Source organism: Oncorhynchus masou, chromosome 13 (assembly GCF_036934945.1).
Source record: "Oncorhynchus masou masou isolate Uvic2021 chromosome 13, UVic_Omas_1.1, whole genome shotgun sequence".
In the NCBI taxonomy this organism is placed as follows: domain Eukaryota; kingdom Metazoa; phylum Chordata; class Actinopteri; order Salmoniformes; family Salmonidae; genus Oncorhynchus; species Oncorhynchus masou.
The window spans coordinates 27,135,740-27,149,542 of NC_088224.1; the positions used below are offsets into that span (position 1 = coordinate 27,135,740).

Below are 13,803 nucleotides of genomic sequence, written 5' to 3' on the forward strand. Positions count from 1 at the left end.
GGGTCAAAATTTGTCTCCGCTTTTGTGGATTGGGATGATCAGTCCTTGGCTCCAAATATTGTGGACGATGCCAGAGCTGAGGGTGATGTTAAAGAGTTTAAGTATAGCCAATTGGAATGTGTGGTCTGTATATTTTATAATTGAATTTAGGGTACCATCAACACCACATGTAAGGACCGACGCCAGGGATGAGAAGCAGGTACGGGGAGTCAAACATATAATCAGGAAACACAGAAAACAAGACAGAACCACCGTCAGCACACGGGTATACAAGGACATATGACAATCAATGCAGAAGCAGGGAACAGAGCAGTGAACCAGACAGATATAGGGAAGGTAATGATTGAGTCCAGGTGACTCCAATAATCACTGACGTGCGTGACGAGGGAAGGCAGGTGTGCGTAATGATGATGGCAGCAGTGCGCAATGCTGGGGAATCTCTGCTGCCAATGACTGGAACAAACTGCAAAAATCTCTGAAGCTGGAGACTCTTACCTCCCTCACTAGCTTTAAGCACCAGCTGTCAGAGCAGCTCACAGATCACTGCACCTGTACATAGCTCATCTGTAAATAGCCCTTCCAATCTTCCTCATCCCCATACTGTATTTATTTATTTATGTATTCATCTTGCCCCTTTGCACTCCAGTATCTCAACTTACACATTCATCTTCTTCACATCCTACCATTCCAGTGTTTAATTGCTATATTGTATTTACTTCACCACCATGACCTATTTATTGCCTTACCTCTCTTATCCTACCTCATTTTCACATGCTGTACATAGATTTTTCTATTGTATTATTGATTGTATATTTGTTTATTCCATGTGTAACTCTGTGTTGTTGTATGTGTCAAACTGCTTAGCTTTATCTTGGCCAGGTCGCAGTTGTAAATGAGAACTTGTTCTCAACTGGCCTACCTGGTTAAATAAAGGTCAAATAAAAAATGTAAAGAGATGGTGGTGGCAGCATCATGCTGTCGGGATGTTTTCAGTGGCAGGGACTGGAAGACTAGTCAGGCTTGAGGGAAAGATGAACGGAGCAAAGTACAGAGAGATCCTTGATGAAAACCTGCTCCAGAGCACTCAGGTCCCTCAGACTGGGGGCGAAGGTTCACCTTCCAACAGGACAACGGCCCTAAGCACACAGCCAAGACAACGCAGGAGTAGCTTCTGGACAAGTCTCTGAATGTCCTTGAGTGGCCCAGCCAGAGCCCGGACTTGAACCTAACATCTCTGGAGAGACCTGAAAATAGCTCTGCAGCGATGCTCCCCATCCAACCTGACAGAGCTTGATAGGATCTATAGAGAAGATTGGAAGAAACTCCCCAAATACAGGTGTGCCAAGCTTGTAGAGTCACACCCATGAAGACTCGAGGCTGTAATCGTTGCCAAATGTGCTTCAACAAAGTACTGAGTAAAGGGTCTGAATACTTATGTAAATGTCATATTTCAGTTTTTATTTTTAATACTTTGCTAAAATTTCTAAAAACCTGTTTTTGCTTTGTCATTATGGTGTATTGTGTGTAGATTGATGAGGGGAAAAAAACAATTGAATGAATTTTAGAATAAGGCTGTTACGTAACAAAATGTGGAAAAAGTCAAGGGACTATATATGTTTTTGCTCTCTCTCTTTCACTCGCTTTCTCTTTCTTTCAACCTCCATGATTTCGACTTTGTTTAAAAGCTCTGTGGGAGTGTCATGTAGGCCTACAGCACTATGTGTCCAGAACCATTGTCAAATAGCCTATATCTGGGTAGAAAGGAAGAAAGCACACAGCATCCTCTTCTGAGAGAAGCCTATAGTGCCTATAAGTGATTGGGGGACCTTGTCTGTGTGATTTTAGAGTTGTTTAGAGGGGTTCAAAAATGATAAAGTTCTGTAGGCCTATCTAAGATTTTATTTAAACATGTTTACTTTCTAAAGTAACATATGAAATCAGAAAAAAGATGAGACTCCTGTTAACATGGTTTAGCAATTCTAATTATTCCATTTACAACTATTCATTTTTACAAAAGTTTAGAAAAGTGACTTTTAGAATCCAAACTTGTCAACTGCAATGTGAAGATTCTGGAATGTTTGTTGAAAACATCTTCCACTGATATATAAGATGCAAATCCATTTTCGTTTTATAATGATTTTGTTGCTTTGGCGTAGGACAGTCATAAGTACTTACGTAGAAACCTTGAACTTCAGTGCGTCATCAGACTCTCCTACTCCATTCGCTTCACTTGGACATTCCGATTACAACGGGAACAATAAGCAGAGTGCTAAGGAGGGTCATAGGGGAACGTTTGAAAGTAATATCGACCATATGCAAAATACCACGACGGATGTTAGTCATCACACAGCTCTCAGGAAGTACATGTCAAGTAAATGTACTTGATTTAAAGCGAATTAAGATACCTGTCGCACTTCTACCCCTTGCTATATAACCTAGTGCAGTACTACAGTGTTGTCACAAAGACCCAACAGGACCAAGGTGTAGGCGCTATAGAGCGGCAGAGCGCGCGGACTGGAGCAGAGGGAACTGAACGGAGGTTTCAACCAAGGAAGGAACATTTCATTTTTGCGTACGCTTAAGACACTTATATGAAGAGGAGACGATACCAATTTCCGCAGGTGTAAACATCGAGCTCTCAAAAGTCATAGAGAGTGGTTGAAAAACATTTAAACTCAGTTTACAAGTGCTTTAATAGCCTATTTCTACTTTTTAAAATAGAAACAAACGAAGAAAGAATAGTTTTAGGGCGGAAGAGTTGTGCGCAACAGATAGCTGCATCATGAAATTACTTCTACCGCTTGTGATAGCTTTTATTGCTATTGCCCAATTTTTTTGTGAAGAAATTGGTCCAAAAGAAGATCTTGATTATTGGACAAACGATCAAATTACGGTAGGAATGATTTAATGATTTGACATAACAAGACAATTATATTATTTTTTCGTTAGAATCGTCTATTAAACGAATTATAAAATGAACATGTAAAAAGGTATGATTGCTTAACTATTGGACAAAAAATATTGTTTAATTTAATGGCACAGCCTTAAATTGTTTAAACCTATTTTTTATCACACATGTTATAAAATATTTGTATGCTGATGTCTGTTATTGGATAATTCACCTGTTTCGGAGAGTTTGGTGATGCGTAATTAAGCATGTATAGGGATTAAACATAATGTCGGGTGAAATATTTGTTATGATTCATTGGGCGTAAATTGTGAGCTTTTAGCTCAGTGTACAGCGACCATTACTTTAGTCCCAGATTGAAGCTTCATTCACATGTAGCGCACGTTCAACCTTTGACATTGCGTGCTGGGCGACTGCCAAGTCTCTGGGCGGATTTTGGGGCATATTTCTCATAAACTTCAGTCAGATTGAGAACATTTAGCAGGTAGGCCTATGTAATCATTGCCTCGCCGCTGAGGAAACAGAGCGTTGTAACAAGGCGGGTGGGTTGTATTATTCAATAAGGAAGGAACCAAAGGACCAGGGATGTCTTGGATAAGTGATGGACACTTTAATGAGCCCGTGATCATTAGCAGCTGTTGGGCCCCTGCTTTTAGACTAATGTTGACTCTAGAAATATAGGCTACACCGTCAGATAAAAATAGGATCGGATATGAAAGTTCACACGGGGTGTCTTTACTGATATATATAGATTGCCCTGCGAGATTAGATCTAGAGCCATAAAAATATACGATATTTTACGCAGAGCTATAGGCTTGTAGGCTATAAAGGAGTCTGTCTCCCCCTCCTCCTATACCCTATGTCTAATGTTCCGTTCATTTGATTTCCTCTGTCGTGCAGGACGAGTGGCAGTCGTCTGACCCGTTCAGAGAGATACTGCGGAGGATGACGCGGAAACCGCGGCCTCATCAGTTCTTTGGCCTGATGGGGAAACGCTCCTCCGGTAAGACCGTGCCTCCTTGCGCCTCGCCCTGTCGCCATTCTTCAGTCTCTATAAGACACTTTTCCGTGTATTGCCATTAAAATGAATCACATTAATTGATATGCATTATTATTGCAATTCATAATTACAAACTGTATATCAATATCTTTATGCACGTGTTTTGCCTATTCATAAAGGAAATGGCATTATTGTCGGCCTACATTGATTGATGTTTTCCCCCCTTTCTTCCAACAGCGAATGCACAGATAACCCGTAAAAGTAAGTGACAAACTCATAATTAATTAATGTTTTTCATTAATATTGGATAATATTTCCCAATAATTGTCCTTGCATACCGAAATATGAAGCCATGGTTTATTGAGTTATAATTCGTTTTACTGACATGTTACAAAGGCACAAGGACTGTGCATAACTGAGCAAGTGAGGCACACGTGTGTCGGCTAGGCAGGTGCTGGTAGCCTGTCAGACAAGGTTGGGGATTATTTGCACATCAGGTCAGGTGTTACAAGTTATGACGTTTGATGACGTACTTCACCATGTTGGTTGTAGAGGTTCGTACTAACCATGCGTGGGAGGGAGAACACACACCAAATGTTGCCCAGCAGAAAAATAAGAACATGAATGGGTTGAAAATTGATATTTATTTTGCATAATGGTAAGTAAAAGTCAAACAAAAGAGAGGGAGAGAGAGAAAAAAAAATGTCAGATGTTTTAATTAAATCATAACCCACACAGCTAACAGGCTGTTTGAGGGATTTAAGGAGACAGTAGGTGGTCTTCAATGCCTTGAAAACCCCAAAATTCCCTCACTAGGGTACATCCTTTTAATTCTGCCTTAAAGACCTCTTCCCTCACTATTCCCTCACTAGTCTTAAGTCTGCCTTGAAGACCACTCCATTTCTTCACTAGGATGGTAGTGTTAAGTCTGCCTTGAAGACCACTCCATTTCTTCACTAGGGTGGTAGTGTTAAGTCTGCCTTGAAGACCACTCCATTTCTTCACTAAGATGGTAGTGTTAGGTCTGCCTTGAAGACCACTCCATTTCTTCACTAGGGTGGTAGTGTTAAGTCTGCCTTGAAGACCACTCCATTTCTTCACTAGGATGGTAGTGTTAAGTCTGCCTTGAAGACCACTCCATTTCTTCACTAGGATGGTAGTGTTAAGTCTGCCTTGAAGACCACTCCATTTCTTCACTAGGGTGGTAGTGTTAAGTCTGCCTTGAAGACCACTCCATTTCTTCACTAGGATGGTAGTGTTAAGTCTGCCTTGAAGACCACTCCATTTCTTCACTAGGGTGGTAGTGTTAAGTCTGCCTTGAAGACCACTCCATTTCTTCACTAGAATGGTAGTGTTAAGTCTGCCTTGAAGACCACTCCATTTCTTCACTAGGGTGGTAGTGTTAAGTCTGCCTTGAAGACCACTCCATTTCTTCACTAGGGTGGTAGTGTTAATTCTGCCTTGAAGACCACTCAGTTTCTTCACTAGGGTGGTAGTGTTAAGTCTGCCTTGAAGACCACTCCATTTCTTCACTAGGATGGTAGTGTTAAGTCTGCCTTGAAGACCACTCCATTTCTTCACTAGGATGGTAGTGTTAAGTCTGCCTTGAAGACCACTCCATTTCTTCACTAGGGTGGTAGTGTTAAGTCTGCCTTGAAGACCACTCCATTTCTTCACTAGGATGGTAGTGTTAAGTCTGCCTTGAAGACCACTCCATTTCTTCACTAGGGTGGTAGTGTTAAGTCTGCCTTGAAGACCACTCCATTTCTTCACTAGGGTGGTAGTGTTAATTCTGCCTTGAAGACCACTCAGTTTCTTCACTAGGGTGGTAGTGTTAAGTCTGCCTTGAAGACCACTCCATTTCTTCACTAGGATGGTAGTGTTAAGTCTGCCTTGAAGACCACTCCATTTCTTCACTAGGGTGGTAGTGTTAAGTCTGCCTTGAAGACCACTCCATTTCTTCACTAAGATGGTGGTGTTAAGTCTGCCTTGAAGACCACTCCATTTCTTCACTAGGGTGGTAGTGTTAAGTCTGCCTTGAAGACCACTCCATTTCTTCACTAGGATGGTAGTGTTAAGTCTGCCTTGAAGACCACTCCATTTCTTCACTAGGATGGTAGTGTTAAGTCTGCCTTGAAGACCACTCCATTTCTTCACTAGGGTGGTAGTGTTAAGTCTGCCTTGAAGACCACTCCATTTCTTCACTAAGATGGTGGTGTTAAGTCTGCCTTGAAGACCACTCCATTTCTTCACTAGGGTGGTAGTGTTAAGTCTGCCTTGAAGACCACTCCATTTCTTCACTAGGATGGTAGTGTTAAGTCTGCCTTGAAGACCACTCCATTTCTTCATTAGGGTGGTAGTGTTAATTCTGCCTTGAAGACCACTCCATTTCTTCACTAGGGTGGTAGTGTTAAGTCTGCCTTGAAGACCACTCCATTTCTTCACTAGGATGGTAGTGTTAAGTCTGCCTTGAAGACCACTCCATTTCTTCACTAGGATGGTAGTGTTAAGTCTGCCTTGAAGACCACTCCATTTCTTCACTAGGATGGTAGTGTTAAGTCTGCCTTGAAGACCACTCCGTTTCTTCACTAGGGTGGTAGTGTTAATTCTGCCTTGAAGACCACTCCGTTTCTTCACTAGGGTGGTAGTGTTAAGTCTGCCTTGAAGACTACTCCATTTCTTCACTAGGGTGGTAGTGTTAAGTCTGCCTTGAAGACCACTCCATTTCTTCACTAGGGTGGTAGTGTTAATTCTGCCTTGAAGACCACTCCATTTCTTCACTAGGGTGGTAGTGTTAATTCTGCCTTGAAGACCACTCCATTTCTTCACTAGGGTGGTAGTGTTAATTCTGCCTTGAAGACCCCTTGACCCCAACTGAGTAAAAAAATGTGATGACGTTGAATCAACATGGAAAAGGTAATCAATGAAAGGAAATTTATCAAATAACTTTGAACATGGTGATATCATATTTTTTTTCATGCTGAATTCACTGTAATTAACTCAACCAAATGTAAATCAAAACTAGACATTGAAATGCCATCTGTGCCCAGTGGGAGAGAGAGAGGGATATCCTACATCCCCTCTGTTCAGTCATTTCGGCATTTCTTAAATGACTCCCCGACTCAGCGAAAGGAGGCAGCAAGTGCAGCATAAATTATACTGTATAGTGCATTTAGAAAGTGTTCAGACCTAATCCCTTTTAACACAATTTGTTAAATTCAGCCTTATTCTAAAATGGATTTTAAAAAACTAATCCTCCTCAAACTACACACAATACCCCATAATGATAAATCAAAAACTGATTTTTTGAATTTTTTTGCACAACTGGATTGGAGTCCACCTGTGGTAATTTCAATTGGTTGGACATGATTTGGAAAGGCACACACCTGTCTATATAAGGTCCCACAGTTGACAGTGCATGTCAGAGCAAAAACCAAGAACACATTGGCCTCTATCATTCTCAAATGGAAGAAGTTTGTAACCACCAAGACTCTTCCTAGAGCTGGCCGCCTGGCCAAACTGAGTAATCGGGGGAGAAGGTCCTTGGTCAGGGAGGTGACCAAGAACACGATGGTCACTCTGACAGAGCTCCAGAGTTCCTCTGTGGTGGTGGGAGCACCTTCCAGAAGGACAACCTTCTCTGCAGCACTTCACCAATCAGACTTTTATGATAGAGTGGCCAGACGGAAGCCACACCTCAGTAAAAGGCACATGACAGCTCGCTAAAAACAAGATTCCTTGGTCTGATAAAACCATGATTGAACTCTTTGGCCTGAATGCCAAGCGTCACATCTGGAGGAAACCTGGGACCATCCCTACGGAGAAGCATGGTGGTGCTAGCATCATGCTGTGGTGATGTTTTTCAGCGGCTGGGACTGGGAGACGAGTCGGGATCGAGGGAAAGATGAATGGAGCATAGTACTACGAGATCCTTGATGAAAACCTGCTGCAGGGGCATTTAGGACCCACCTTAAGCACACAGCCAAGACAACGCAGGAGTGGCTTCGGGACAAGTCTCTGAATGTCCTTGAGTGGCCCAGCCAGAGTCCGTACTTGAACCCAATCTAACATCTCTGGAGACCTGAAAATAGCTGTGCAGCGACGCTCCCCATCCAACCTGACAGAGCTTGAGAGGATCTGCAGAGAAGAATGGGAGAAACTCCACAAATACAGATGTGCCAAGCTTGTAGTGTCATACCCAAAAAGACTCGAGGCTGTAATTGCTGCCAAGGGTTCTTTAACAAAGTACTGGGGAAACGGTCTGAATTCTTATGTAAATGTGATATTTCCCATGGGGTCTTTAGAAAATGTTGACGGACTGGTTCCCCCTGTATATAGCCTCATTATTGTTGTGTCATTTTCTTGTGTTACTTTTTGATTTTAGGATTTTTTTCAACTTTAGTTTGTTTAGTAAATGTTTTCTTAACTCTATTTCTTGAACTGCATTGTTAAGGGCTTGTAAGTAAACATTTAGTGGTAAGGTCTACACCTGTTGTATTCGGTGCATGTGACAAATACAATTTGATTTGATATTTTGTTATTATTGTGTTATTATGTAAATTATGTATTTCTGTTTTTCGCTTTGTCGTTATGGGGTAGTGTGTGTGTAGATTGTTGAGGGAAAACAATACATTTTAGAATAAGGCTGTAACGTAACAAAATTTGGAAAAAGTCAAATATGTTCTGAATTGACTGAATATCTGGTATAGACCAATGTGTGGCAGGAGCCTTAATGCAGGCATGACTGTACATCACTCATCATTAGAAGCAATGAGAGAGAAATAGAGAGGGGAGAGAGAGGAATGGAAGAAGAGAGAGAGAGTGGAGAGAGAGGAATGGAAGAAGAGAGAGAGGGGAGAGAGAGGAATGGAAGAAGAGAGAGAGAGGGGAGAGAGAGGAATTGAAGAAGAGAGATGGAGGGGAGAGAGAGGAATGGAAGAAGAGAGAGAGAGGGGAGAGAGGAATGGAAGAAGAGAGATGGAGGGGAGAGAGAGGAATGGAAGAAGAGAGAGGGAGGGGAGAGAGAGGAATGGAAGAAGAGAGAGGGAGGGGAGAGAGGAATGGAAGAAGAGAGAGAGAGGGAGAGAGAGGAATGGAAGAAGAGAGAGGGAGGGGAGAGAGAGGAATGGAAGAAGAGAGAGAGAGGGGAGAGAGAGGAATGGAAGAGAGAGGGAGGGGAGAGAGAGGAATGGAAGAAGAGAGAGAGAGGGGAGAGAGAGGAATGGAAGAAGAGAGAGGGAGGGGAGAGAGAGGAATGGAAGAAGAGAGAGGGAGGAGAGAGAGAGGAATGGAAGAAGAGAGAGAGAGGGGAGAGAGAGGAATGGAAGAAGAGAGAGGGAGGGAGAGAGAGGAATGGAAGAAGAGAGAGAGAGGGGAGAGAGAGGAATGGAAGAAGAGAGAGGGAGGGGAGAGAGAGGCATGGAAGAAGAGAGAGAGAGGGGAGAGAGAGGAATGGAAGAAGGGAGAGAGAGGGGAGAGAGAAGAATGGAAGAAGAGAGAGGGAGGGGAGAGAGCGGAATGGAAGAAGAGAGAGAGAGGGGGAGAGAGAGGAATGGAAGAAGAGAGAGGGAGGGGAGAGAGAGGAATGGAAGAAGAGAGAGGGAGGGGAGAGAGAGGAATGGAAGAAAGAGAGGGGGAGAGAGAGGAATGGAAGAAGAGAGAGAGAGGGGAGAGAGAGGAATGGAAGAAGAGAGAGGGAGGGGAGAGAGAGGAATGGAAGAAGAGAGAGGGAGGGGAGAGAGAGGAATGGAAGAAGAGAGGGGAGAGAGGGGAATGGAAGAAGAGAGAGAGGGAAGAGAGAGGAATGGAAGAAGAGAGAGAGAGGGGAGAGATAGGAATGGAAGAAGAGAGAGGGAGGGGAGAGAGAGGAATGGAAGAAGAGAGAGGGAGGGGAGAGAGAGGAATGGAAGAAGAGAGAGAGAGAGGGGAGAGAGAGGAATGGAAGAAGAGAGATGGGGAGAGAGCAAAGGTGAGCGAGAGAGGGAGACAGAGAAAGGGGGAGAGAGAGAGTGCTTCAATCAATGCCCCAAGGACATTTAGGCATTAAATTAGATTGGTTACGCGGATGATGGAAAGATGGACCCGAGCATCTCAACCTTCCACACAAACTGTTGAATATAATACATACATTATACAGCATATATATTATATATACATTATAATATATTACAGTATACAACACACAATGGAGGGGCCAAGTACTTATGACGTCCGGAGGGGAAATTTCAAGTGACTCGTGACTAGACCACCAATGGAAATGGCACAGGATGCCGTCGCCCCGTTACGATCATCATGATTCCCAAACCCCTGATGTGATGCCAGAGAGGGTATGTTGACAGATAGGGTATCCCAGGGGTCTCAAGCAGAGTTTTATAACCCCACCACTCCCCCTTCTCCCCCACATCCTCCCCTGTCTCCCCCATTCCCTCCACCTTTATATTCTATTCCATTAGTGTGATTGACAGAGTCTGACAGAGACATCCGTCAGTCTGTGACGCAAGTGTCCCCTCAGTACATGCATCCTATCCCGCCCTCCTACGAAAAACAATCTCCAACCACTACCCTTCCTTCCAAAACGTGTGGGTGGCCGCCTCTATATCTCTCAGTCACTAGGGCAAGGGGATGGGGACTGAGTCCATCCATCAATTTGCACAAGACTAGATATCTGCCAGAGTAGGAGGAGTGTAGATATGATTCTACACACTCTCCTCTCACCATTTAGGTTATACACTATTCATTGCATCACTGACAAAAGTGATTGGTCACACGTTATTTGGATACAACACACTATCTGTTGATAAGCAACCGCTTGCTAAGGTTACAGTTAGGGTTAGAATAAGGGTTAAGGTTAGAATAAGGGTTAAGGTTAGGGTCAGGATGTTAACAATATTGGCAGTTACTGAAAGAACTCGCACCTTTTTGCTCTGCACACTAGTCACTGCATCACTCATTGTCTATAACTGCAGTGTCAATGGTATTGGCTGTCTTCTCTTTCAGGGCATAAAATTAACTCCTTTGTTGGATTGATGGGCAAGAGGAGCCAAGACGAACCAGGTACAGGCCTCATATTGGCTTTTTACACTACTGAGTCTAGCCGAGCTGAACCAAGCTGTTCTTAGCTGGCCTGGTTACGAATCCACAATAATTGCTGGAACTGGGCTAAAAATGACAATCTGAAAAGAATCTGTGCTGTGTTATTTACAAGCTTTCTCTTCAACCATAGATTCATTTGAGTGGAACACACAACAGAACGACAACAAGCGCCGCTAACCAGTTCATCTGTATTCAGTCCTCTGCTATTGGTCCGCTTCTCAACAAGTCATTCCTACAGAAGATTGGAAGGGGTGTCTGATGCGTAATTTTGTTTCCTCCAAAATATGTGTTGTCAAATTTATTGTAAATTACCGTAATAAAATGTCTGTTTTCACATCGTGGTGATGTAGCTGTACTGTACCTGACTGTGCCAATTTGACTTGTTCAGGAAGAATGTAGGAGTGTGATCTGAATAGGGTTACAAAATTCTGTTTGTTTCCCCAATTATTCCCAGGTTTTCCAGATATTCCGGTTGGAAGATTGGAATTAGAAGGGAAATCATAAGATGGACATTTCCAGAATATTCCAACTAGGATTTCTGGGAAAACCTGGTAAATTTGTGGAAGATAGTGGACTGTTGTCACCCTCGGTGTGAACTGATACTCCTACCGTACCTTACAGAAACATTATGTTATTTAATGTATGTCAAAGTATTAGTACCATCACCATATCATAGGTTCCAGAGAATACTGTTGTCGTGGACCATCAAAGCAAAGCTCTACCCCAGGGTATGTAGAAAATTGCACTGCCAATCCCACTGTCTAGTGCCTCAACTGTTAAAATCACAACTGATTGTGCTGTAAATAAACTAAATACTCTGGTACACTACAGACATGCTGCTCCATCAGGACATGCTCTCATTTAAATTGACTGTAAATCAAACTGTCATGTTTATGAAACCAAGATGTATGGTATGACAGAATACTTGTATGTAATTGTGGCTTGATATATTAAAACTATTTTCTTTATTGGTGGAACTTGAATTCCTTATTTTCACTGGTGGACTTTGCTGTGTAGAGGGTGTTGATAATGTGGAGTGGTCCACCCTCTAGTGGACAAAGAAAGTAGCACACAGTTGCCAAATTGGGCAACCCCTCCTTCTCACACAAGTGCATATGATCCAATATCCATACCACTTAGAATGCATGCCCAATATATTGCTTTGTACTTAAGTGGTATACCAGTGTGAATATTGTAATGCAAACTTATGATCATGACCACACAAAAAACAAAACAATAACAAGTGAGATAGATATTGTCAAGCACGTTTATTTCAGAAGCAGTTTAATACAGTAGATAGACACTATCTCTTTAGACATGTAACGCTATAGTTTCATACATTTCCATCTAGAGTCGAGATGGATTGCCGTTCAGAAAACAAAGTGCAATCAATGCACTATGTTTAGCATCCAACCTGTTTTGGTCTGAGTGGGCTTCCTTAAGGAACCCATTATACCAGCCTGTCCCAATCATGTTTTATCTTCAATTGATTCATGTTGTTCCCAGCGTGATATTCAATCTGATACACATTCTATCATTATCTTAATGACACGCTCACGCAAGAACACACGCGTAGCACACTTTACTTAAACGTTCGTGAAAATGATTTATAGGCCATTATTACGCCATGCCATGGTCTTGCTCTCTTCAACACAACACACTCCAGTAAAGGGCAGTTTGTAACGGGCAACAAACACCTCGTCCTTTTGTCATCGATATTCCAGATAGGTACATTATCTGTCTGATCAGTTTGTGTGGCCACTTATTAAGTACAGAATGGCTAAGTCATATCAGAAGCATTAGCCTTTCTCATATGACATGAGTATGATGACAAGTTCAAACAAAAACAGAGGGGGAGACGAAATGAGTAAGAAATTTTCAAATTCATATCCTGATGAAGGACAAACAATCAAGCTTTAAATAGCTTAGGAATACCTAGGATAGGATAAGTAATCCTTCTCACCCCCCCACCCCCTTAAATGATTTAGATGCACTATTGTAAAGTGGCTGTTCCACTGGATGTCAGAAGGTGAATTCACCAATTTGTAAGTCGCTCTGGATAAGAGCGTCTGCTAAATGACTTAAATGTAATGTAAATGTAGTTGATTCAATAAACTGTTTTTAATGGTGAGTGGATGTTGTGCCTTTTCCTTTTCAATAAGAAAGATAACTTTGGGACTTGATCAATGCATGAAAGCTTAAGTTTCATCATAACTGTTCTGACATTTAAAAGATGTTTAAAAAGGTAAATTAGTTGAATTAGGGTATCTCTGTCAGTTTGGGAGGAGTTATAGGAGGACATGCTCATTGTAATGGCATAAACAGAACAGTATCAAACACATGGCAACCACGTTGGACTCTATTCCATTCCAGCCATTACAATTAGCCCAGCCTCATCTGCACGGAACTGGACCTGACAAATGTCATCTATTACAGCAGGCAGGAAAGAAAAATGTCCTTTATTTTAAAAGGCTGCCTCCTTCCTGTCTGGATCAGAGGCAAACAGACAGAAATCACAGGTTATATCTAACCTCTGGGTAAGTGGCTATATTTAAAAAAAAAAAACACACATCTTTACATTACCTGTTATATGCATCCAACTTCATAATAATGTGAATAAGAGGAAAAGGCATATTTTGCCGATAGAACTCATTAGGAACGGTTAAGAATTGTGTTAAGGTTTGGCTTATGTCTGAAGCTGTTAAAATATGTATGTAATTTACATCTATGTATTATGTAATCATATCTAGGTATGGTACTATAATGTATGAAAGCATTTCAGTAGTAGTGCTACTGAACCCCA

General features: G+C 42.1%; 1 protein-coding gene across 1 annotated transcript; it reads left to right on the top strand.

Moving 5' to 3' along the window:
* The first annotated feature begins 2,256 nt into the window (after nt 1-2,256).
* Nucleotides 2,257-11,977, top strand: LOC135551389 (protachykinin-like). Its single transcript, XM_064982608.1, has 5 exons — nt 2,257-2,893; nt 3,809-3,911; nt 4,146-4,169; nt 10,905-10,961; nt 11,131-11,977. Exons 1-5 carry the CDS (start codon nt 2,783-2,785, stop codon nt 11,175-11,177), a joined length of 342 nt encoding a protein of 113 aa, XP_064838680.1. The 5' UTR covers nt 2,257-2,782; the 3' UTR covers nt 11,178-11,977.
* The last annotated feature ends 1,826 nt before the right edge of the window (nt 11,978-13,803 follow it).